Source organism: Cnephaeus nilssonii (genome assembly GCF_951640355.1).
Source record: "Cnephaeus nilssonii genome assembly, chromosome: 13".
Taxonomy (NCBI): domain Eukaryota; kingdom Metazoa; phylum Chordata; class Mammalia; order Chiroptera; family Vespertilionidae; genus Cnephaeus; species Cnephaeus nilssonii.
Window position 1 is genome coordinate 75,031,194 of NC_137084.1, and position 26,952 is coordinate 75,058,145.

The 26,952-nt window shown below is 35.0% G+C and overlaps 2 protein-coding genes across 2 annotated transcripts in view; both read right to left on the minus strand.

The window, feature by feature from the left end:
- Window positions 1–11,509, minus strand: part of LOC307110208 (cytoplasmic dynein 2 heavy chain 1-like) — a gene marked incomplete at its 5' end in the record, with an annotated part of 139,458 nt that extends 127,949 nt beyond the window's left edge. Inside the window, 4 exons of the mRNA XM_079789201.1 lie at window positions 863–913; window positions 2,909–2,974; window positions 10,287–10,376; window positions 11,399–11,509. Of these exons, the coding sequence (XP_079645327.1) occupies window positions 863–913; window positions 2,909–2,974; window positions 10,287–10,376; window positions 11,399–11,509 (318 nt within the window). The remainder of the gene's footprint in view (window positions 1–862; window positions 914–2,908; window positions 2,975–10,286; window positions 10,377–11,398) is intronic.
- Window positions 11,510–14,205: 2,696 nt separating this feature from the next.
- DYNC2H1 (dynein cytoplasmic 2 heavy chain 1) overlaps window positions 14,206–26,952 on the minus strand; it is a 178,840-nt gene continuing 166,093 nt past the window's right edge. The window contains exons 67-70 of the mRNA XM_079788478.1: window positions 19,384–19,547; window positions 17,394–17,513; window positions 16,557–16,691; window positions 14,206–14,942 (exon numbers count right to left, since the gene is read on the minus strand). Coding sequence (XP_079644604.1) covers window positions 14,772–14,942; window positions 16,557–16,691; window positions 17,394–17,513; window positions 19,384–19,547 — 590 coding nt within the window. The 3' untranslated portion in view covers window positions 14,206–14,771. The remainder of the gene's footprint in view (window positions 14,943–16,556; window positions 16,692–17,393; window positions 17,514–19,383; window positions 19,548–26,952) is intronic.

Genomic DNA, 26,952 nt, shown 5'->3' on the forward strand with positions numbered 1-26,952 from the left:
GAAAAAGGGTGATTACTCTGACAAGAGTTATCTTAGATGCAAAAAGACAATAGACAGGCTTAGTTATGGTAAAAACTGACTTTTGTCAAGGAAGATACTGGCCTAGGACATGACTACCCAACATGACTTGCTTTTAGTTAGGAAGTTTTAATTTCAGAGCATCCTATGTGGTTACTTTAGGTCTCTGAGTTTGTAAGGCCTGCCATTCAGTCTGGCTTAAATAAAATCCTGAGCTCGTCAGGTTTAATATGTGGTCCCTTTTTCATCCACAGTTGCATTCATTTTTTGTGTGCTTAATCCTCAGTAAAACTTTAGAAAAAACTCAAAAGTAATAAACTGGCATAATATGTTACTTTTATTACATCTTACATTTCAGATATAAGCTAGGTTTTGCATTACAGTCTAGGTATGGTCCTTTGAAGAGTAATATTATCCATTACATGTTCAAACAGAAAATTACTAGTCAAAAATCTGAATTTGGATAAAGTTAACAAAAGTTTTTTAAAGTAATTTTTAAACTTGTTACATATAAAAATTTTTCTAGTTACAATACAAGATTTGATTTTCTTTGGATTATATAAGTAGTCTTGGAATAAAACATATAAAAACATAAGTACTGAAATAAAGAAACTGTATTGAATTTAGTATTTAATTAATATTATTCTAAAAAAATTTGTCTTCAAGGACAAAAAAATATACTTAGGTCCACCTATAGAAGGACAATAGAGACAAGGATATAATCCTCTAATTAAAGTAATTACAACAGTAATTTAAAACTGCTCTGAAGCAGATTATATTTCATGAAGTCTAAGCCAGAACAATTTTCCTTAACAGTAGAACAATTTTATTATTTTTTACTTACAGCTTTCCGCAACATGTCTCCAACAACCACACCTGTAAACGTATCCCATTCCTATTGAATAAAAATATGATGAACACAAAAAACATAAAAAAACTAACCAATTAACAAAATTTTCTTAATAACCTGTAATGCAGCTAAGGACATGTAAAACAAAAGCAAAAACACAACAACAACAAAAACCCTTTCACATCTTCACATTTCTAGTATAATACTGACATTATGAATACTGATGTATTAATATGAAATCTAGAAATTATTTTATTAAAACAAAAAACTGTATTACATGAGTCTCAATATCTAAAAATGTAAATCTCACGTTCAATGAGTATTTGTCACTACCTATTAATTTTTCCTATTGTAGGCCATTTCTCACTAATAAATCAGCAATAAGGTGCACCAAAAGTATATTGTGTATGTTGGAAAAAAACAAAAAAAAAGTTCTTCCGTTAACTTATCTTTTCCAACAAATAGGGAGAAGACTGCCATATTCCCTTTTTTTTTTTTTTAATCCTCAGAATCAAAACTGATCAGCTGTTAAGAAATCGAGTGCTCTAAGAAAATCTGTCTTCACCCTGGGTTCCCCCAATCATATAATAATGGGGCACCACCATATTTGTTATACACTGGTCAGTAAATAAAGCCAAAACATATTAAAATCTGAAAGCAATATGGAAACACTTCCAAACTAACACACTCCCTGCCTTCACCCACCCGGCCCACTCATTCTTCTTCCTAACATTATGTAATATGAGTCAAAGAAAAATGTTCTCCTTTCCCAAAGATAATTGATTCACACTGCAGAAGAAAAAAATAGGTAATGTTAAGTCTTACAAAGTGTGGAACATATTGATCACAGTGAAAAACATGAACAGCAGGAGATTAAGGCATCAGAATTACTAGTAGAAATAAAAGCAAGTCAAGTTAATAAATTCAAGAGAAATATGTAAGTCAGAGCATGTGGAGGTAGAGAGAAACAAAAATCAAACACAGGCCTACAATTTTTTAACTACTTTAATGAGGGAAACCCATGACATAATTAAAACCTGGTCAAGAAGGATTAAAGGTTATTAGGTCAAGGTTGCACTGTCCCTCCCTAACTAATGGACTCTCACTTTATGGTATAATGAAAAAATGCAAATTTTTTTAAATATTAGAAGCACACCAGGATAGATTAGTTAGCTCCAGCTTGAAGGAGGTTCTTTTCAAGTTTGAGAGGGGGTTATATGGCAGTCCAGAAATGAAGTCATAGACAAAGAAAATAAATTATACATTAAAAGATTAACATAAACCAGCAGGTGCAAGGGAGCTGCCCACCCTTTGATTCCCACCTGTGCCTCTGAGCAAGTCAGTGAAGGTAATAAATAATGTAGTATACAGGCAGTCCTCAGGTTATGTCGGACTCGCCGTTAAGTTGTTTCGTGGTTACGTCCCCATCTCCCATTTATTTATAAAAAGAAAAAAGTTCCGTCATTTCGATGTACATACATATGTGCTTTATGTTTTTTATTATTTATTTACCTCAAGTAAAGTTCAGGAATTGTTATCTTTCTTTTAAATTTTTTTACTGTTTCACTTCATTACTGCTGTGTATGTGCTCCATGTGAGTGACGCAGGTGCTTATGCAGGTGGATTCCGACTTACGGCGAAAATCATGTTACACTGCCATAGGAATGGATCTCCGACGTAACCCGAGGACCTACTGAACCCATATTCTTTTGTTTTTTATATTTATCAGTTCCACTGCTTAGACCAGGAATATAAAAAGGCTAACTCTTTGGTGTCCTGAGTAAATGGACATGGGTTCAGAAAAATCGATGCAGTGTGGGTAAGTTACTTGTATTTCTTTTTCTGCCTTACCATCACTTCAGAATATTGGGCACCCTCAGAGGAGAGTAGAACTTTCAGCACCTTACACTAAATGTCTAACTTAGTAAAAAAAATTAATAGGTTGATATATAATTTCTACCCTAAAGTAATTTCTGTTCTATCCGCACATTACCAAACTTCTATGTAACTATAATATTTCTTCCTTTACCATTCACTTACATTTTCTTGAAAATGTTCAGGATGCATGCCCCGGACAAAATGCAACGCGAACATCAACTGATCAGCCTGAAAGGAATAGCAGATGTTATCTTGCTTTTTCTAAATTAGTGGTTTTGGAAAAGCATAGTCCTTAAATTTTGGTTCCAAAATATGTATTCTGTCTTCAAAATATTTTTATCAATATAAGAATAACATTTACATAGAACAACACTTCTAAGTTGGGGGTAGGGAGGATAGAGAAAATGCTAAAATTTTTAGAGAAAGTTCTAAGGATCAATCATCATTTGCATCTCATTAAAAATAAAACAGATTTATTTAACTAGCAGAAATCCAATTGTGATGTCTGAATTAGTCTTTACTAACCAGATCATTTTTAAACCTCTCATTCTTGCATTAGTAACCTTCGAGCTATGATTGTGTATGTTTAAATGCTCCTGAATAATCTATATACTGCTAAATCAAGATATTTTATTCCTAGAAATGTATGTAAAGGGACCATGAATGTATTCCTAGATAAGCAATAAGAATATTCACTGCAGCCTAGCTACTGTTGCTCAGTGGTTGGGCATTTACCTATGAACCAGGAGGTCACGGTTCAATTCTCGGTCAGGGCACATGCCTGGGTTGCTGGCTCCATTCCCAGTAAGGGGTGTGCAGGAGGCAACTGATCAATGATTCTCTTTCATCATCAGTACTTCTATCTCTCGTTCCCTCTCCCTTCCTCTTTGAAATCAATAAAAATATTTTTTTATAAAAAAGAATATTCATTGCAAGATTGTTTACAGTAGAGAAAGAACTGAAACAACCTAAATGTTCAAAAGTCTATCATGAAAAATATTCTAATCAAAATGGCATAACCCATATTGCGAAAGGAGGGGGAATTTGTTAATAAATATATATGGATATACTAGAGGCCCGGTGCACGAAATTCGTGAATGGGAGGGGGAGGGGTCCCTCAGCCCAGTCTGCACCCTCTCACAATCCAGGACTCCTCAGGGGATGTCTGATGGCGGGATTGGGCCTAAACCAGCAGTTGGACATCCCTCTTGAAATCCGGGACTGCTGGCTCCTAACTGCTGGCCTGCCTGCCTGCCTGATGGCCCCTAACTGCTCGCCTGCCTGAGTGCCTGATCACCCCTAACCACTCTGCCTGCCTGCCTGATCACCCCTAACCACTCGCCTACCTGCCTGATTGCCCCTAACTACTCGCCTGCCTGCCTGCCTGCCTGATCACCCGTAACTACTTGCCTGCCTGCCTGATCTCCCCTAACCGCCTCTACCTCGGCCCTGCCGCTGTGGCTTCATCTAAAAGGACATCCAGAAAGTCATTCAGCTGTCCAGTCTAATTAGCATATTATGCTTTTATTATTATAGATATCTGCAAAAATTTTGGAAAAATAGATATCAAATTTTTATTACTGATTTATTTTTGAGATTATAGCCTATTTTTATTTTCTTCTCTTATCTTAGGTGTTTATACTTTTAAACTTCCTAAAATAAGCTTATATCATTTCTGTAAAAACAAACAAACAGGAAATGTTTGTTTTTTTTAAAAAAAACATTTATTGAAGAGCCATCTTTCAAAGTTTTAATCTAAACATTTTATTTGGCCTTTCCCATATTGTAAATAATACTTTATATCTAATATATGTTTATGATTATAAATACAGATAGAGATAAATATAAAAATATTAAGATACAGTATATACAAAAAACCCTCCTGTAAATACTACCAGTAAGTGATCTCCTTGCCTGCATGAAAATCACCCCTCTGTAGGAAAGATATAATGTCTTGAATAATACAATACAAAAGAATTATTTTATAAAAGTATATGTTATATATGCTTGTATATATATAGCAAGTACTCACTAGATAACTATTAAGCAAGTAAATGAAAAACAAACATATTTACAATAGTGAATCACTGAGTAAAAAATATCCTCAAAATGTAAAAACTGGAAGCAGATGGCCATCAGTCAGATGTGCAAAAAAAAAAAAAAAAGTTACAACCAACTACCACCTGCATGAAGTAGCTACCATTTGACATAAAATATTATTAAAAGCAAGGGAAATGGATAGTGTTCTTAGAAATTAGAAGATCCATGATTAGCTGGATGAGCCACTATGATGCTTAGTTTATAAATTAATGGATACTTAAAATGATTATAACAGCAGCCTTTATCTAAAGTAAAAAAATGATTATGATAAATAATAAATATGTTACTTTGAAGCCTTTATCACTTAATAATATAGTTAATTCTTTATTATAGACTAGAGGCCCAGTGCACGAAATTCGTGCACGGAAGGGGGTTGTCCCTCAGCCCAGCCTGTACCCTCTCCAATCTGGGATTCCTGGAGGGATGTCCGACTGCCCGTTTAGGCCCGATCCTGGTGGGATCGGGCCTAAATGGGCAGTCGGACATCCCTCTCACAATCCAGGACTGCTGGCTCCCAACTGCTTGCCTGCCTGCCTTCCTGATTGCCCCTAACCGCTTCTGCCTGCCAGCCTGATCACCCCCTAACCACTCTGCTGCCAGCCTGGTTGATGCTTAACTGCTCCCCTGCCAGCCTGTTTGCCCCCAACTTCCCTCCGCTGCCAGCCTGATCACCCCCTAACCACGCTGCTGCCAGCCTGTTTGCCCCCGACTTCCCTCCTCTGTCGGCCTGGTCACCCCTAACTGCCCTCTCCTGCAGGGTTGATCACCTCCAACTGCCTTCCCTTGCAGGCCTGGTCCCTCTCAACTGCCCTCCCTTGCAGGCCTGGTCCTTCTCAACTGCCCTCCCCTGCAGGCCGGGTGCCTCCCAACTGACCTCTCCTGCTGGCCATCTTGTGGTGGCCATTTTGTGTCCACATGGGGGCAGGATCTTTGACCACATGGGGGCAGCTATATTGTGTGTTGCAGTGATGATCAATCTGCATAGTACTCCTTTTTTTAAAAAAAAATATATTTTATTGATTTTTTACAGAGAGGAAGAGAGAGGGATAGAGAGTTAGAAACATCGATAAAAGAGAAACATCGATCAGCTGCCTCCTGCACACCCCCTCCTGGGGATGTGCCCGCAACCAAGGCACATGCCCTTGACCGGAATCGAACCTGGGACCCTTCAGTCCGCAGGCCAACACTCTATCCACTGAGCCAAACCGGTTTCGGCAGTACTCTTTTATTAGATAGGATAGAGGCCTGGTACAGGGGTGGGGGCCAGCTGGTTTGCCCTGAAGGGTGTCCCTGATCAGGGTGGGGTTCCCTTGGGGCGTGGGGCAGCCTGAGCAAGGGGCCTGTGGTGGTTTGCAGGCCGGCCACACCCCCTGGCAACCCAAGCGGAGGCCCTGGTATCTGGAATTTATTTTCCTTCTACAATTGAAACTTTGTAGCCTGGAGCAGAGCCAAGCATGGGGCTCCCTCCGAGGCCCGCAGCCATTTCTGTTGGGGTTATAATTGAAACTTTGTTGCCTTAAGTGGGTGGGCCCGGCCAGGGTGTGTGGAAAGCTTTGCTTCCCCTGTTGAGGGCGGCAACCCTAGCCTGCTCTCTCAAGCTCCATTCTGCCGCCATTTGTTTGAATTTGTTTACCTTCTATAATTGAAACTTTGTAGCTTGAGTGGAGGCTTAGGCCTGCAACGGCTGGCAGAAAGCTTGGCTTCCTCTGTTACCTAGGAAACCTTGCTCTCTGTGGCTGTAGCCATCTTGGTTTGGGTTAATTTGCATACTCGCTCTGATTGGATGGTGGGCGTGGCTTGTGGGCGTGGCTTGTGGGCGTGTCAGAGGTGTGGTCAATTTGCATATTTGTCTATTATTAGATAGGATATAGGTGTAGATATACATACAAATTCACACACAGTATAAGAGGACAATGAATTAGCCCTTACTTCCTTTGAACTGAGGAAAAATAACGTAGTCTCTAGTGTTTATGGAAAGAAGGCAAGGCTCTGGTACTCGGTGGGTCTCTGATTATCTACCAGAGTTGGTGAGCTAATTGTTGATGATTACTGAGACCAAACTCCAAAATGCTGTCAAAAATGGGCATGTAATATGTAGTCAATAAATGCGTAATGGTGGTTACCCTTCTCTGTGATTTTTGGTCACAGAAGACACCTGACTTCAGGGAAAAAACTTCTATTAATACCTCACCAAACATTCTTTGTATACCATTTCAGATCTTAGATAATACTTCCATGAGGAAAGGGAAATAGTAAGAATATATGCTTTACCAACCTTCCTTCTGACCTTTTTTGTATTCTAGCCCAATATTGTTGTAAATTATCTAATGCTCCAACAACTTCTATGAAAATTTGGATGAAGAAATGTTAAAGGTACTAACTCATAAACAGTTTTATTATAATCATAAATTTTGTGAAACTAAATATGCTACTTATCCTATAACTGTCTAAAATATTTAGGTTACTAAAATAAACACTTTTGATCTCTTTAAGAAAAGAAAAAGTAAGTGATAGCCAAAAATCTAAACAAGTCAATCATTTTCTATTCCAGGTCAAGTTGCTTTCACTTCAGTGTGATGTGAATACTAATAACCCCAGCCTCTCTCCAGTTCAGAGTCACTGCTGCCATACTGCTGTCACCAACACAGCAGCAAAATCAGCATGGAGGAAATTCTGGCAGCCAGTTTAATGTGACGCTGAGGGCTAAAACCCAAGCAGCTTTCACTAAACTATGAGATCAGTTCTATCCTAAGTAATATTATACTGTTAAGTCTTAGAAATATACCCTATTGCTTTACAATTACTGAGCTTTCTGAATTTTTATTCTCCACTGAAACTCTATAGACTGCTCAATTCATGTTTAATAAGTTTAATATTGAACAAAATAAAATATGAGTTTTATAAAACATTCCATCATCAATTAAAAACATGTCTTAAGAATTATAAACCATAGCTTTTTTAAAAAAGTGGTTTTAAGCTGTTCACCATAGAGAAGTATTACTTAATATAGGCAATGAAAAATTCCAATTAAGTACTAAAAATGTTAAGAATGTTAAACCTTACAAACTAACTCCAACTGCATCAAAATGTTGAATTTATCCTAACAAACATATTTTTAAAAGTTAAAGTGACTTAAGAGAAATAACCCCAGTACACTTCATTAGTATCATAAAATTCAGGGGTGGGGAACGTCCAGCCCGTGGGCCATAAAAGGCCCACAGAATCATTTGGTCTAGTCCTGCCAAGGCATTAGGGTGAGTTAACTAAATGTTTGACCAAATATATGAGGCTAATTTTTAAGTTGATAATTTTGTATGACTCATGAATAATGTTATAAATATCCAAATGGCCCTTGGTAGAAAAAATGTTCCCCACCCCTATGTCTTAAATCATTTCATTACTAAATACTTATTATATCGGAATACTTACATTATTAAAAATAAAATAAGAATATACAAACCAATATAGAAATACGTAGATTAGAAACAAACAAGAAACTCCTAATAAGAAAAGTTACTAAAATTTTTTATTTAACTGGGGTCCAAAACTATGTTATTAATAAAGAGTTATGAAACATCTTTCCAAAAAAAAGGCTACTATTTTTGGAATAAATAAAAATATTATATTATCGTTTGGCTTAAAACATTTTTCAAGAATAATATTTATTTATAACATATCTATTTTCAAAACATATTTGGGGGGCACCTTAAGATAATGGTAGGTCCATAATATTTTCATAAATCACAGCCTATCTTAGTGCAGAGGCATTAAATATAATATTAGGAGAGTGACAAAATGAAACTTTGCAGTCTTAATATGTTCACTAGAAAATAAAAAAGATTAAAGCTACACTAAAAAGCTAATCATACAAATTCAATAATATAGAAGTGAAAAAATAAATCTAATGATTAAGAAATAAATTATAAAAACAATAATTACAACAAAGTAGACTTGTTCTATAAAGCAAAGCTTATTCTTTAAAATGCCAGGATAAAAGACAAATATGGGAAACAGGCAAAAATGGCAAATAATAGAGAATTTTAAATATAAGATATTTATAAGACAAAAATTGCAAATAATAGAGAATTTCAAATATATTTATAAATTGCAACTTGGTAAAAATTAAAAAGATGGTTAATATCCAGGATTGATTAGGACACAGGGAAGGAGAGAGCCTCCTTACTCTGTGGGTGAGAGAATTAACTGGTATAAATTTAGAAGGCAATTTGATAACATTCAAATAAATTTCAAAAGTGTATATCCTTGGACCAGAAATTATACTTTCATCGAGAAATCTACTGAACAGAAATACCAGCTTATACATGTATATAAAGATGAATATACTGCATAGGATTTCACTGTAGTCATTCATAATTTCAAAAATAAGTAGTCTAATATCCACCAATAAAGCATTAGTTACATGAAGTAGTATATAACCATATTAGGAAATATCTCAGAGTCACTAAATATATTGAGGTTAACATATTTATGCTTATGGGAAGATCTTCAGGACCTGATGCAACACAACAAAATATAAAGAACATTAAAAAAAACTTTATCTACTAGTATGTATTTGCACTTTGAAGGATTTATTCCGTCTCAAGTAAAGATGCTCAACAATATCATTCTAATCATTAAAATTAATATTCTTTTCCAAAGAATATATTAACTATATCTTTTTCCAGATTTTCTAAGAAGCTTATATAATTGGCCCACAATAACTCTATTTCTCACTTAGCTGTCCTTACAAAATTCTTCAACTTATCTTAAGCTATACGCAAAGACTGATATTTTTTTAAATTTCTAAATGAAAAGCCCTTGTATAATATTCAAAATATCTAAAATGTTTCATTGTATAATCCTGTGGAGACCTTATAATACGAAGACTTCCATGACAAATTTCTCTCAACTCAGAATCAAGCATTAGTTTATTTCCTAATACCAGGAATAGGAGCCAATTTTGTCCCTAGTCCAAAAGACATTTGGCAATGTCCAGAAATATTTTTTTATTGTAACAACAGAAGGAATGGAAGTGCTACTGGCATGAGTTGGTAGAGGCCAGAGAATGCTGCTAAATATCCTAAAATGCACAAAACAGTCCCCAACAAATAAATTCAATACTGCTGAGTCTAAGAAAACCTAGCTAGAGAATGACCTACATAATCCATCCTAGTTTCCTCCGTCAGTGGCTACTGGAATTCCGGGAACTAAGTCAGCTAACCAGTGTTTGCTCTCCCTTCTTCACTTGCCACTTTTCTCCCTACTTATCCCAAAAGGCTGCAAGACATCTAGATAGTAATGAATATTATTCTGGAAAAATGTCAGAAATGCCAATCTCATAACCTTTCTAGTAGGCCAACAGTTACATATTTTAACTGTAATACAATATTAAATCAAGGGTCAGTAGTATTTTATAAGTGAAAAACATAACATTTCTTACCTTAAATAGACAACGGCATACATATTCATAGACCATCTGTTTTAATGAGCTGACCAGAGATTGGATTCGCTGTTCTGTATTTTCAGAATCCTGTAGATTAAAATTTGAAAATTGAAAATTTATAAAGATTTCAAAAGTACCCCATAGTTTAATCACACTTATAAATTATTCCTCCAGAGTCAAAGCTGATTCTGGAACAACTAACTTTGGCAATCAAACTTAAAGGACTAAACAACTAAGTGCATTAAACTTGTATACTAATACAATAAAAATTGATATCTTTTTCTTCAGTGTATAGAAACCAGAGACCCAGAATGGCGTCACTTGTGCTAAAGCCTATGACACCAAGTCTTGATTTAATACCTGACCTAATTGTGGTTATGACCTTTATCAGAAATGTAATCTTAATCAACCAGTGTACAGTTTTATTTTGGTCAAACACCAGTAAGGTGATCTGTCACACAGGCATAATTTCTCCCACACCCCACAAAGGAAGAAGAGGCGATCTGCATGTAAAAGCCCTGCCGTGTCCTGGACTAAAAGATCCTTTCTTTTCTTTTCCTAATAGATTCCTTGCCCCGCCCTTCTTCCTATAAAAACTTTCCATTTTGTACAACCCATCAGAGTGCCCTTCTACTTGCTAGATGGGATGCTTCCAATTCATGAATCACTTAATAAAGCTAATTAGATCTTCAAATTTACTCAGTTGAATTTTTTGACAGTTTAAACTTTTAATAAATGAAAATTACAATCAATCATCAATAATACAATATGAGTTAATTTTTACCATACCACTTTGATTCCTACTGGAATTAAAAATACTACATCAGTCTGTTTTAAAACCATCTCATTACTTATATTATCACCAGAGGTCCAATGCACGAAATTCGTGCAAAAGTAGGCCTTCCTTCTCCTGGCTGCCAGCACCGGTTTCCCTCTGGCACCCGGACCCGGGCTTCCCTAACAGCCCCAGCTTCGTCCAGTCTAATTAGCATATTACGCTTTTATTATTATAGATTTACCAATCCAGCCCCAACACAGTATGACCAGAACCACTCTATCAAGAATTTTCTCATCCTCAATATAAGAACCTAAATTATCTTAAACCTTACCCTCCAGATTGAATAGGATGAGCAATAACTTTGATATTGGTGCTGCAAAAATTCATACACACCTTTAGTGCTTTCATTTGCTTCTGTAATTCCAGTGTACATGATCGCCATGATTTGAAAAAATGACATTGATGGCTATTTCCTTTGATTCATGAAAAATGGCTTGGGGTAGAAATGAGGGGAGGAGGTTGTGAAGGCTGGTCTTTTTCCTAAATGTGATATGATTTTTACATTTCTCTTCAGGGAGCACTTAAAGAATATATAGACTAAGTTTGTTTGTTTCCTTATAATTATAATTGACAAGAAAAAAAAACAAACTAATAAAATAATTTTATCAGTAGAGAAACACTCCCAGGATAAGCAATGTAATGTATGAAATTGGTAGAAAACAGCATGAACTGGCATTCAGATGTGGCAAACCTAGGTTTCTGGCCTTGCTGGTAGCATGTTCTAACTGAGAGAGAACTCATCTTCATTGAACTATTTATTACCAAAGATCACATGTGAAATTGAAATCTGGATCCACTAAAAGATACTCTATTGTGAGACAGACTACCATGCCGACAAGATCCAATGGATTTTCAAAACATTGGAAGGTAAGGTTTTTATTCTACATATTTAAGTATGTGAGTGCGAAGAGATAAACCAAAGAACTTGTATGCATATATGCATAATCCATGGACACAGACAATAAGGTGGTGAAGGCTTGGGCTGGAGGAGGGACAGGGTGGGCTAGAAGAGGTCAGAGCGGGGGGAGAGGGAAAAGACGACATATGCAATACTGTCAACAATAAAAATTTTTAAAAGTAATTGTCCAAAAACTATGAATAATATGTGCCAAAACAAAAAAAACAAATATGTAAGACAGAAATGCTGATATTGTCTGTCATGACTGAGTGGACAGATTTTTGCTAACCAACATAGCCCAAAGCACTAGCTCTTTATTAGGTGCCATTTATTTCAATTTTGAATATAACAGCAACTTCAAATGATAGACATAGTGAAAAAAATCAGTAAAATTTTAATCTTTTATAATCAAATGAAGATTTTCTGTATTAATTAGCCATTAAGATAAGAATTTTTGTCCTGTTTTGTTCTGATTATATAACACAACACCAAGAATATGTCTGATACATAGTGAGTCTGCAATAAATATTAATATAATAAATAATAAATAATCTTTCCTTGGAAAAATAGATTTATGTAAACCTACTTTAATATAACATTTTGTTCCCTAATTTAAAGACAATTATTCCCACCCCAAAAATAATTTAAGAAACACCCACCTTGTATTATACCAGAAACAAAAACTATGAAGAATAAATTTTCTCTTAAAAATGTATTTTTAAAAGTGATATTTATCTTACAAGTGATTTTTATCTTATAAATTATCAAAGAATTGCAAATACAATACCATATTTTCAATTACCTGATAGGACAATTACACAAAGATATAAAATATCCATTGTTGGTAAAGGTATAGATAGAAAAAAGCACTCTGCATCAGTATAAGATACCGATAGCATATATTTTCAAAGGATAATTAGACAATATTTGTGCAAGGCTTACAAATGTGCATTTTTGCCCCATTAAACTAAGAAAAATAATTGGAGAAGTGAAACACTAAAAAAAAAATAAAAAATTAAAAAATAAAAAACTTATGCGTGTAGCTGTTTTAAAATATAAACCTCCAATCTTTTGACACTCCTTCCATCAAGAGGTAAAGTCTGTTCCTTCATCCCCTTGAATCTGGATAAGCATGTGACTACTTCAACTAATAACATTCAGCAGAAATGACACTAACACAAGGCTGGGTTGTAAAAGGCAAATCAGCTTCCACCTTGTTCACTGGAATACACGTGTTTGGCATTCTAAGATGTAATATGAGAAATCCAATGACTCTGTGCTGTGAGCAAGCCAAATCTCCTGGACAGGTGCAGCAGTCAGCAGCCCTAATCCTCAAGTCTTCCCACCTCAGGCACCAGACCTCCAAGTAAACCTCTCCCCAGCCCCCCAAATTCCACTCTCAAGTCTTTCTAACTGAGGTGCCAGACATTGTGAAGTCATCCCTATTCTGCCCTAACCAAATGCCCCACAGGATCCATGAGCATAAGAAAAACAGTTTTAATCTGCCAAATTTGGGTATCATATGATATTTAGCACAAGGAACCAGGAAAATGTCCATATAGGAGGTAAAGTATGGTATAGCATCACAATCTCTCAAAAATATTGTTTAACTTTATATTTATTGACATGAAAGTTGTCTACATATACGAATGCTTTTTTAAAAGACAGTATAGCCCTGGCCAGTGTTCTCAGTGGATAGAGCATCCACCTACACACCAAAGGATCACGGTTCAATTCCAGGTCAAGAGCAGGTACGTTTGCTGCCTATGGATTCTTCTAAGATTTTTATGGTTTCCTGTCTTACATTGAAGTCCTTTATCCATTTTGAGTTTATTTTTGTGTATGGTATAATTTGGCGGTCTAGTTTTATTTTTTTGCATGTATCCGACCAATTTTCCCAACACCATTTATTGACGAGACTGTCTTGACTCCATTGTATGCTCTTGCCTCATCAAATATTAATTGAGCATAATAACTTGGGTCAATTTCTGGGTTCTCTGTTCTGTTCCATTGGTCTATATGTCTGTTCTTGTGCCAGTACCAGGCCGTTTTGAGAACCGTGGCTTGGTATCTGGTATTGTGATCCCTCCAACTTTGTTCTTCTTTCTCAGGATTGCTGCAGTTATTTGGGTGATTTTTTTAAATTCTATATAAATTTTTAGAGAGTTTGTGCTAGATCTGTGAAATATGCTGTTGGTATTTTAATAAGGATTGCATTGAATCAATAGATTTCCCCGAATCTAGTTTATTGCACACTTGGGTTTGCATTCCACATGCTGTATGACAGCACCTTTGCAGAGTGCCCTCTCACACTCCGGGACCCCTTGGAGGATGTCAGAGAGCCAATCTCGGCCCAATCCCCGCAGGCCAGGCCGAGGAACCCCACCTGCCAGAGGGGCCCCACTCACTCCGCAGATGCCCTTCGAGCCGCGGCGCCGCCCCAGGGGCAGCCAGCTGGCTGGAAAGGGACTGCAAGAGGTTGGCCCATCTCACCCAGTCCCACCCCATAGATCACCTTCTAATTAATTTCCTTTCAATGTGCACGAATCCATGCACTGGGTCACTAATATTAACATAAAAGCAGAAGACTGTTACATAGGGACAGTTTATTAACATAAAAAGGAGGTACTTTCTTCTAAATATAGTTTAAAATTGTTACGTGTAGTCTTTTGAAATATAATTCCAAACAAGTTTGCTCAGAAAATTATAAATTAATCGCCAGTAAAATGGTCTGTCTTATTCAGTCTCAGCTATAGGGTAACCAATAGCATACCTGTTTGTTTTGCAGAGCTCTCTGGAAAAGTCGAAGAAATGCAGCCAAACTAAAACGGTACATGTTATTAATTTTGGACAAGTCAGAGATAATGAAGTACATCCTGCTGGCACTCTCAGCCAGAGGAAGATAGGCATCCCGCTCCTGTGGATCATTGGTTGGGAGAGAAAAAAAAAACAAAAACACAAAACACCTGAGTAATAGTGTTTTACTGCCACCTACAGACCAGTATGCATATATCCAGCCACAGCCTTACTATTTCTACACACATCCAATGAATGAAGATGACAAATCACAGAATTTTATAACTAAAAGAACTAGCAAGATCTGGTTTTTATTTTTATGAAATTGAGGGAAATATATTTTAAATACGTATCTACCTCACATATTACAAAGCGAGAAGTGGTTCGTGGGTTAATATTAATGAGGACCACGAGCACTCGTATTAGGGAGAGTAAGATGGAATGGTAAACTAAACCATTGTGATCACAAAATAAACAATGCAATTTCACATTTCAAAAGAGAACCAGTTTAGATAATGTAAGAGGGCAGGACACTGCTAGGCTATCCCTGCAGCAAAAAAAAAAGAACCATGAATTTAGTGTGTGGGACTAGTTCCAGCAAGATTATTGATGGAACTAGAGTGAAGAAGACTATAACAGGTGGCCACATTAAGATAATAAAGCATCTAGCATTGTTTAACATAAATATAGAAAGAGTCAATAACCACTGTTGCTTTGATTCTGACTGAAGTTTAAGAATTATAAAAATGAGAGAATCAGAGGATTAAATGGCCTCAAGGTCAAGGCTCTGAATGGAACTCTGAGAAGGTTCTCCATCAAAGCCCCAGGATTACAAATACGATACTGGTGAAATTATGTGTGTGACTCAGCAACACCTGTTAAGAAAAAGAAAGCAAAGAAAGTTCACATTCCTTTAGGTATAGGATGACAATCATGACATCTGCCAAGTTTAGAGAAGGCGGGGAAACAAGATTGGAATGGAGCTGTAAGTCTGCTCTTATTCCAGTGTCTATAGAGCTCTTGCCAAAATGAAAAAAGTAATAATATATAATTATAAAATTTGAGCAATAGATGAAAAATACTGAACTAAAAATTTGAAAACATTATTTAAGTGAAAGGAAAAGAATGAAAGAAGGTCAGTTAGCAGCCTGCGATACATAACACTAATCTGTTTGGTTGTCTTATTTTCTTCAAGCAAAGCTCAGTCAGTAGAATGCAGAAGAGAAAAAAATGTATTATACTGAAAGGAGGTTGGAATTTTACAAAAGGAAATATCAAAAAAAGTTTAAAAGATTTTAACCATTTGTAAGAAAATAGTTCAGACCATCATAATCACATAGTCCAGGATACATAGGTAAAAAAATGTTTTTAGTAGGGAAAAAAGCTTATAACTCTTTTAACTAATATATTTCACTTGCCTTAACTTCCGTTTCAGGTGTGCAAAGATGCTTTAACAGTCATGTTTAATATGCTCATTTTAAACTCTAGAACTTCAGGTAACAGTATACCTGACACCAGTAGAACCCTGCGGGGTATACTGACCAGCAGTCTTATCCTCAAGGCCAAGTTCTCATCACCTTCTCTGTAATACTAAGAATCAGACCCCAGGCTCTGGTTTTATTAATAGCTTTCTTTTTTTGCAATCACCATTACCCTAAAGTCCTTATTGTACATTTTTAATATTAACATAAAAGCTTAAAAAAAGGCTATAAGATCAATAAGAGGGAATAATTACTTGATCAAGAAAAATTTGAAGTTTGTAAGATTCTTTAAGTGACTCTTGAATAAGTGCACTGCTTGCTTTTGTCTGATTCAAAGATTCAATCAAATCCTTATTTTCCAAAATATTGCCTTGAGATGTGGCAAGTGTCTGTAGAAAAATTAACAAAATAATATTAATGTTATCATTAATATCAATTAAAGTAATCAATTAAAGGAAGCTCATATTAACTAAAATTAACTTGATGATGTTTATGAGAACTTATGTTATTTTAAAACAATTTCAACCTTTTACAGCCTATAAGAATGATATAGGAAATTTTTATACTATATCATCAAAGCATTGCATATACATTAATTTATCAATCTAATAAAAAATACTTAATGTTACAAGTTAAATTATAATCTCATGCTACCTATTAATGCTTCTTGAAATTCTGAGCATGTGAACAGATAATTAATTAGTGAATAATCCAATATAAAGACAGTGTTTATTAAAAATTGCTTATCTTAAACATTATTTTTTTTAATTTTTTCACCACCATTTATCCCCCCTATACCCTTCCACCTCCACTAAACCCCCTATTCTCCTGCCCACAATCACCACACTGTTGCCAAGGTCCATGAGTTGGTCCTTTTTTTCTTTTCTTTTTTTGCTAAACATTATTTCTTAAAGTCTTGTACTCCAAAATATCTATTTTTTTGTTTGAATTTTGATTTTAAGATATATATTGATATGTCTTTTACACAACCAAAAACATGCTGAAGGTACTATTAATTAAAAAAAATATTTACTTATATTTATTAAGGAAAAAAGGTAATATAAAAAATATCTTGAATAATTAAATTTTACCTCTAAGAGAGATTCCTCAAGCTTGGCTAACTGTATTTTCTTATCTTCTTCCTGTTGTAATAGTTTTGTTTTCTGTTCCTCTAAATCAGGTTTTTCATGCTGAATAGTTAGAGCCAAAAGCTTAAAAGAAATTTTAATATCAATGTTATTCTAGTGATATAGTTTAAAGAAAACATAACAAAATAAAAACTTCCCACAAGCAGGCCTTGAGTTTGACCAAATCCTACAAGACCTCACATGATTCTTTCTAGTATATATATGAGACACCTTCACAATTATTTCTGACAAAAAAATAGTTAATCTGATGGATAAAATGTTAAATATTACAGGATGGTAGAAGAAAATACATTATTTAACATATCCATATGGAATATTTAATTCTAAACTTAGATTACATATATAAGAAGTATGGAAGCTACTATTTTTAATGGTTAAGTATTCACATAAAGAAGTGAGAGATATCTTACTTAAAACATTGTATCATCAAAATAACAGTGAGATATATCACTCCAATTACCTAGTATGGCTACAATTAAAAAAACAAATAATAACAAATGTTGGTTAGAATGTGGAGAAAGTAGAACACTCATACATTGTTAGTGAGGAAAAAAAAAAAGCTCAACGACTTTGGAAAAGTTTGTTCTTCAAAACGTTGTTACCATAAGAAAAAGCACTCCACTAAAAATCAATGAACTGTACCCTTTTAATCGGTGAACTGTATAGCATGTGAATTAAATCTTAATAAAGCTGCTGTGTGTTTTTTAATGCTGTGTCAAATTCTTAATTTTGAAAATTCAAATTAGGGAATGACACTGGTATGTCATAAATCATATAATCAAAATAAGTTATATAAGTATTGTCTCTTAGTTTTTGTTAAATATCTAAATAGTGACTTTCAGCAATTACTATGGAGAGCTTTTATTATTTACTTTTCGACTTTTTAAAAATATTTTTTAAATTGATTTCAGAGAAGAAGTGAGAGGAAGAGAGAGATAGAAACATCAATGATGAGAGAGAATCATTGATTGGCTCCCTCCTGCAAGCTTCACACTGGGGACTAAGCCCACAACCCAGGCATGTGCCCCCACCAGGAATCAAACCGTGCCTCCTGGTTCATAGGCAGATGCTCAACCACTGAGCCACGACAGCTGTGCAATATGGAGAGCTTTTAGATAAAAGGAGCAATTTTGTCAATTAATTCTGCCAAGTTTTGAATAATCTGCCCATTGTTTTGTTTATAAGATTACCATCAAGTAAATCCAAAGGTAATGTTCATAAAAATATATGTGGTGAGTCACATAATATGGTAAGAAAAACATTTTATAAAGAAGACTTTAAAATTACAATAAAGTGAAAATTATAGCAAATAGACATGCTATCATATAAATCAAAAGAGGAAAAATCTACGATTGGTAGATAAATAAAAAATAGGATGATATTCAAAAAGTCAACAGGTATATGTTTAAAGTGAAAAAAATAAGTGAGAAAGTATATAAATAAATGTCTGAACATTAAACTTTATTTTGAAATCCATGCAGTAATAAACCATACACAGATGAAGTGAATTCAAAGGTGTGTATGCTCTGATGAAGAAAAATAGTTGAGTGGGAATCAAAGACCCTCAACTAGCTAAGTATGTCAATTAAATGAAATGTTCACATTTAAACTTCATCTTTTACAATTAAAAAAATAAAGTAGCTGATCATAATCTCTATGATTCTTCCATCTCTCGAATTTTACCATATGTGATGGAAACAGACTTAAAATTAAAGTTATACTGAAAGAATCAGCAATTTGACTTTAGCAACAAATGCACAATTCTAACACAAATGATATATGAAATAAACCCAAGTGATTTATGCTAACTTGAAAGTATATTTTCAAAAGATTAAATGCTAATTAGTTTAACAAAATAGCTTCCCATTGAAAAAGTCTAATGAGTATGCAAAACTACAAAAGATCTCCCAGGTAAATTATGATAGATGCATACCTGTCCGCGTAATCCACTTCTTGTAGTAGTAAAGTTAACCTCAGTAACAATGGAAGCTGCATCCGGCGGAATAAAGGGATTTGGGTTTCTCGTTGACAAAAAAAGGCGGAATTCTTCATTGTAGTCAATAACTTTGTCACCTATTTGTACCACATAACGTGGTCCTATTTTTTAAAAAACGACACAATTAATTGGCCTTAATATCCTGTGTTTTGCTACATGACATTAAAAATAAAATTTCCCAGTAATTCTAAATAGTTTGTATTACAGACTTTTCAAGAGTTCAAAAGAGCAACAGTTAGGCTATCCAAGACACTATTAACCAGGATGCTTTATTAGCTGGCATTTACGTAAGCAATTGTAAGTAATGCTCATTAAGATGACCCTAAGATATTGAAGCATCAAGATTATCTACTTATATTCAAGATGGTTTTAGTGTTAACTATATGGTTCATATTCCAAATTTTCCTGAAATTGATTACAGATTATAAAAAATTAAAAACTCTATTATGTATTATTCTCTATTTCAAAATTCATCAGTTAAAACGTGTTTATTATACTAGTATTGAGGATGTGATGCTTGGAGATAGAATAAACTGGTATAAACCTAGGATTATCAACATATGAGTCATTACAAAGTTACCATTAATAACATAAAAAAGGATTTATTCAGATTGCCATACACAGGTAATTCATGACAAGAAGTTAAACTAAGAAAAGTAAAGTTCTGCCTTATAAAAAAGTGCATTCTAAATTAAAAAACAATGATATTCATTATACAACAGATACAAAAAAATTAATCAACAATTATATCCATAACTTATGATTTTAAATTGACAACAAATAATTGATTTATTTTTTAATCCTCATTGAGGATATATTTTCCATTAATTTCTAGAGAGAGTAGAAGGGAGTGGGGAGAGAGAGAAACATTGATGTGAGAGAAGCACACTGATTGGTTGTCTCCAGCAACTGAGGCTGGAGAACCCACAACCAAGGTATATACTCTTGATGGCGAATTGAACCTGCAACACTTCAGTCCACAGGCCAATGCTCTAACCACTGATCAAATTGGCCAGGGCGTGAAATTTTTTTAAGTAAAAAACAACAACATATCTTCACAGATTATTTTCAAAGGTTAAGAAAAACATTGTAAAGTATTTCTGAGAACACCAGAATAAATTTTAAAATTTTACTTAAAAACTTTAAGTTAATGTAAAAATAATTCAAAAAGCAGTTTGTGAGAAAGGAAAAAACAAAATCAAAATAATATTGAACTTTACTAGTAATCATTATTAGAGAAATACAAATTTAAAAGCCCAATATAATACCTTTACTGTAACTGGAATAATTCAAGAAAACCTAAGCAGAATAAATGCAAAGAAAACAAACCCTAATGGCATCAGAGTCAAACCATGAAAGACAAATAAATGTTTTGAATGAAAAAGAAACATTTTAGGGCATCCAGAGAAAAATGAAACCACTTACAAGGGAGCAACAATAAAACCAGCAGGCTATTTCTTAACAGTAATGACATCATAAGACAATGAAATAAAAACTTTAAAGTGCTAAAGAAAATAACTGTTAACCCAGCATTCTGTAACAGACAGAAATAAAAATACTTCAAAAATGAAAGAAAAAGAAATTTGTTTCTACTGGGCCTTCACTAAATGAAATATAAAAGTAAATCCTCCCCACAAAAGAAGGCTAATCCAGATAAAAATGAGGAGATAAATGGAATGCTGAGAGAATTTAAGAACACTAGAAAGGGTAAATATATATAAATTAGATTTTAAACATAATTATAACATCATGTGGAACATGAAAATGTATCACAACAAAAATAAAAAGGCAGGTGGAGGGTATGTGGAGTTAAAATGCAGTCCTGGGGAAGGGGCAAAGTATTTACTTGTATTAAAATAGTAAGTCAAAGATGTGTATTGCTACATGTTGTAGAGTAACCATTAAGAAATTATTAAAATATTTGATCCAAAAATCAAGTTAAAGAAAACTACACCAGTTACTGCATGAATTGGCCAAATTACAGTACAAATATTAAGACTGCATCACAAATGAAAATGCAAACCAAATGCTATATATCACCGATGAGAGGCACACTTTATAAATAAGACCAACAAGTAATTGAATGGAAAAAAGTTACCATGCAAACACTAGCCCACCAATATTTTTGTAACCATTCTAATTATCAGATTTGAAAACATGACACATTTCTAGAAATAAAGGACATTTAATAATGATATAGGAAATAATAGAAAAAGAAGAAATCACCTTTACAAATATGAGTGTATCTAAAACACAGCTGTAAAATATTAAAAGCAAAAATTGACAGAATTAAAAGCAAAATGGACAAATCCAAAATCAAGGAGACTCTAAGATACTGTCTTGGTACACCATAGAAAAAAACATAAGAAAAATAGTAAAGACATGGAAGGTACATTTACCATTGCAACAAAAAATTAAGATATCTAGGAATAAATTCAACCAAGGAGGTAAAGGATCTGTACTAAAAAATTACACGACGCTGAAAAAAAAGATAAAGACATAAACAAATGGAAGAATATACCGTGTTTATGGATTGGTAGAATCAACATCATTAAAACGTCCATACTACCCAAAGCAATCTACACATTCAATGCAATCCCCATTAAAATACCAATGGCATACTTCAAAGACCTAGAAAAAACTCTCCAAAAATTCATCTGGAATAAAAGAAGACCCCAAATAGCTGCAGCAATCCTGAGGAAGAAGAACAAAGTTGGAGCGATCACACTACCAGATATCAAGCTATACTACAAAGCCACTGTTCTCAAAACTGCCTGGTACTGGCACAAGAACAGACATATAGACCAATGGAACAGAACAGAGAACCCAGAGATCAACCCAAGCCTTTATGCTCAATTAATATTTGACAAAGGAGGCAAGAGCATACAATGGAGTCAAGACAGCCTCTTCAATAAATGGTGTTGGGAAAATTGGACAGATACATGCAAAAAAAAATGAAACTAGACCACCAAATTACACCATACACAAAAATAAACTCAAAATGGATAAAGGACTTAAACATAAGACAGGAAACCATAAAAATCCTAGAAGAAGTCATAGGTAACAAAATAGCAGACATTTGTTGTAGCAATATTTTTACCAATACATCTCCTAAGGCAATGGAAACTAAGGAGAAAATAAACAAATGGAACAACATTAAAATAAAAAAGCTTCTGCACAGTGAAAGAAACCATCAACAAAACAACAAGGAAGCCCATTGCCTGGGAAAACTTATTTGCCAATGTTACATTCGATAAGGGCTGAATCTCCAAAATTTATAGGAAACTCAACAACTTAACCAAAAAAAGATAAAAAATCCCATCAAAAAATGGGCAAAAAAACTAAATAGACCCTTTTTGAAAGAGGACACACAGAAGGCCATGAGACATATGAAAACCTGCTCAAAGTCACTAATCAGAGAGATGCAAATCCAAACAACAATGAGGTACCATCTCACACCTGTCACAATGGCTATCATCAACAAATCAACAAACGACAAGTACTGGTGAGGATGTGGAGAAAAAGGAACCCTCCTTCACTGCTGGTGGGAATGCAGACTGGTGCAGCCACTGTGGAAGACAGTATGGAGTTTCCTCAAAAAACTAAAAATGGAACTTCCATTTGACCTAGTAATCCCACTTCTAGGAATATATCCGAAGAAACTAGAAACACAAATCAGAAAGGATATATGCACCCCTATGTTCATAGCAGCACAATTCACCATAGCTAAGATTTGGAAACAGCTTAAGTGCCCATCAGCGGATCAGTGGATTAGAAAACTGTGGTAAATCTACACAATGGAATACTATGCTGCTGTATAAAAGAAGGAATTCTTACCATTTGCAACAGCATGGATGGAACTGGAGAGCATTTATGCCAAGCGAAATAGAAATAGTCAGAGAAAAATAAATATCACATGATTTCACTCATTTGAGGAATATAATGAACAACATAAACTGATGAACAAAAATAGAACCAGAGTCATAGAAGAATCGAACAGACTATCCAACCTATGAGGGAAGGTGGGGCTGAGGGGGTAAGAGATCAACCAAAGGACTTGTATACATGCATATGAGCATAATCAATGGACACAGACGGGGGTGGGGTGAGGGCATACACTGGGGGGGGGGGGGGGGGGGAGGGGCCAGGAGTGGTCAATGGGGGAAAAGGAAGACTTATGTAATCCTTTAAACAATAAAAATTTAAATTAAAAAAAATACATGGATGATAACAATACAATTAACAAACTTGACTTAATTGACTTTAGAGAAAGTTAAAGCAACCATTAGCAAAATTCACATAATTTTCAATAGTACAAAGAACATCTATGAAAATAATCAATGTCAGAGCAAGAGGTTCAACAGAATTTAAAAAATAAACTAAACACTTCAGAATAAGTTTTCTGACCACAATAAACTTAAGCTTAAAATTAATAACAAAAAAGGTAACTAGAAAACATCCAACTCCTTGAAAATTAAACATCACCAAAAAATTGCTAAGTAATTTATAAGTCAACGAAAAAAAATCAAAACTTGTCGTATGAAGGTAAAGAAGGACTTATAGGGAAATTTATAGATATAAATGCATATATTAGGGGGGAAAAAGACTGAATACTAATATTTTTTAATTTCCATCTCAAGAATACAGAAAAAAATGAACATACAAAAATCTAAGAAAAATAATCTATATATATATATATAAAGAGGTAATATGCTAATTGGTCCTAATGGTGTCCCAGTCAAGACCAGCCAAAGGTGCACATGCACAGGAGCTGGTGGGCGGGGACAGGGGCGGGGACTTGTGCCACCGGAACATGAGGCTGCTGATGGGGGTGGACCCCCCCATGGAGGCGCGCGGAGGCACGCGGTGCTGCCCGGCCCGGAGGGGGCATCAGGACGGGGGCAAGGCCTCAGCGGAGAGCTCTCAGCACTCCTGCGTCTGGGTCTGAAGGCGCTGAGAGGAAGGGAGAGCACATAGGCAGTTAGGGGGTTTAGGCGAGGAAGGGAGTGCAGATAGGCAGTTAGGGGGATCAGGCCAGATGAGGAGAACAGTTAGGGCCATCAGGCTGGCAGGGGAGCAGTTAGGGGCATCAGGCAGGCAGGAGAGCAGTTGGGGGCATCAGGAAGGCAGGTAGGTGAGCACTTAGGAGCCACTGGTTCTGGATTGCAAGAGGGATCCCAGATTGCAGAAGGTATAGGCCAGGCTGAGGGACCCCCTTATCCCCGTGCATGACTTTTGTGCACCGGGCCACTAGTATAGTCAATAGTATCATATAGTCAATGTATCTTTGTACAATGATGAAAGGTTACTAGACTTGTCACGATCACTTTGTAAGGTATAGAGATGTTAATCACCATTGACCACCTGAAACTAATATAATATTGTATGTCAACTACACTTTAATTTTAAAAAAATTATTTGAATATATGATTTCAAGTATAAGCAATTATATCTTTTTCATTATTGTTAATGAAAATATCCTATCAAATTAAAAGAGACATGTATATGTGAAAAAAAAATACAATAAAGAAAATCATTGGGGGAAAAGAAGCCATATATAAAACTTTAGACAATTAAAAAAAAAAGAAAATCAACAAAGTTAAAAGTAGATTATTTTTTTTAAAATTAGTAAAATTGATAAACCCTTACCAAGACTGATCAAGGAACAAAGAAAATATTACCATTATCAAAGAAAAGGTGACATCATTACAAAACCAAGAGAAATTAAAAAGATATGACTCTACTACATAAAAAAGACACCAATAGATTTGACAATTTGGATGAATGGACAAATTCCTAAAAAATAACTTAGCTAAAGCTGAGACATGCACAAAATATACACTATAAACAAAACAAAATAAAGCCAATGCTGAAAGGGCATCCGCTCAGGTTTACTGGCATTTGCAATTAAAGATAGATCATCATGGGAAACTGCACTACCTTAGTAAGAAGGCACTGGGGCGCTATAGGATTTAGACTTAGATGATTTGGGAATGGTTCAAAGAAAATGCATTTTGCTGGGGAATGAGTGCCATCAGAAAGAGCAAACAATCTATGAATGGTATCAATAATTTTCATCTAGAAGAGGAGAGAAATAGAGTAAGACTGTTATAATTGGTAACAAAGCAGAAGTCACTCAAATTAGCTGGGAGAGAAAGACATTTGGTTATTTTTGTAATGTGGAAAGTATTCTTGTTTTTGTGCTCAGGCTTGATTATGGTTGATTACGGGCATAGAGTGACGTGTCTAATGTTAGAAATATGAAATGCTTTATGTACAACAGAACACCATAGCCAAGCTATTATAGCCAGGCCAGTTCCCAGCCCAGTTCCCAGCTGCTCTTTTTTTTCTTCTCATTTATGCAATGTTCATATACAAGCAGAACTTATCTATGCTGTTTAAGTCAGCACTGTGGTTATCCTTGTTGGGGAGAGTGGTAAATAAGAACTCTTCTGGAGTGCTGATAAAGCTCTGTATCTTAATCTGGGTGCTTATATATGTAATAGAGGCCCGATGCACAAAATTCGTGCAAGGGGCTCGGCCCTCGCAGCCCACAGCTTTGTCCGGAAGGTCATCTGGATGGTCATTCTGCTGTTTGATGTAATTAGTATATTAGCTCTTTATTATATAGGATACACATCCATTTATATTTCAACAAAATATTAAAATTGAAAAGTAACTGGTTTTCTCTAGTTAGTAGGACTAATAGTGAGGAGGGGAAGGACAAAACACCATTGCCATTATGTACTATACGATTATGTAAACATGTATTATTTGGACATAACATTTTAAAAATTCAAAGTAAATGGCTTATTGCCTAAAAAAGACCCCTGTATAAGCCCCATATCCTATGCTTAGAAAATATTAGATGTAGAACTATAAGTCCAACACATTCTTAACTGTAGGAAGTCTTCATTTACATTGGAGTTAACCTATGCTGGAGTTAATTTCGACCTATTTTTTCTTCAGGACACAAAACCTTTACTGTAGTTTAGAGAACTATGAAGACAGAATGATTGGGTGCAAGTTTAAGATTTGGTCTCCTGTCCTCTTTCCAGAGAAAGTCTTCACTTACATGTCTATTATCTTGGTTTCTGAACCTGAATCAGGCTTGAGTATATTTTGTTTTGTTTGGTCAACTTGTATAATAGATGTGGACATTTGGGGTGATTGCATACAAGGATATATTCATGCCATGCTGAGACTAAGATATATCAGTACAGCACAGCTGGTGTGGCTCATTGGTTGAGCGTGGACTCAGGAACCAAGAGGTCACTGGTTCAATTCCCAGTCAGGGTACATGCACAGGTTGTGGGCTCAATACCCAGCAGAGGGTGTGCAGGAGGTAGCTGTTTCGGTGATGTTTTTCTTTCATTGTGTTTCTATCTCTCTATCCCTGTCCCTTCTTTCTCTCTCTAAAAAAATCAATAAAAACATTTAAAAAATATATATCATATCAGTACAGAGATTCATGGGTCACAACCAGTGAGTTAGCTTAGGGTTTCT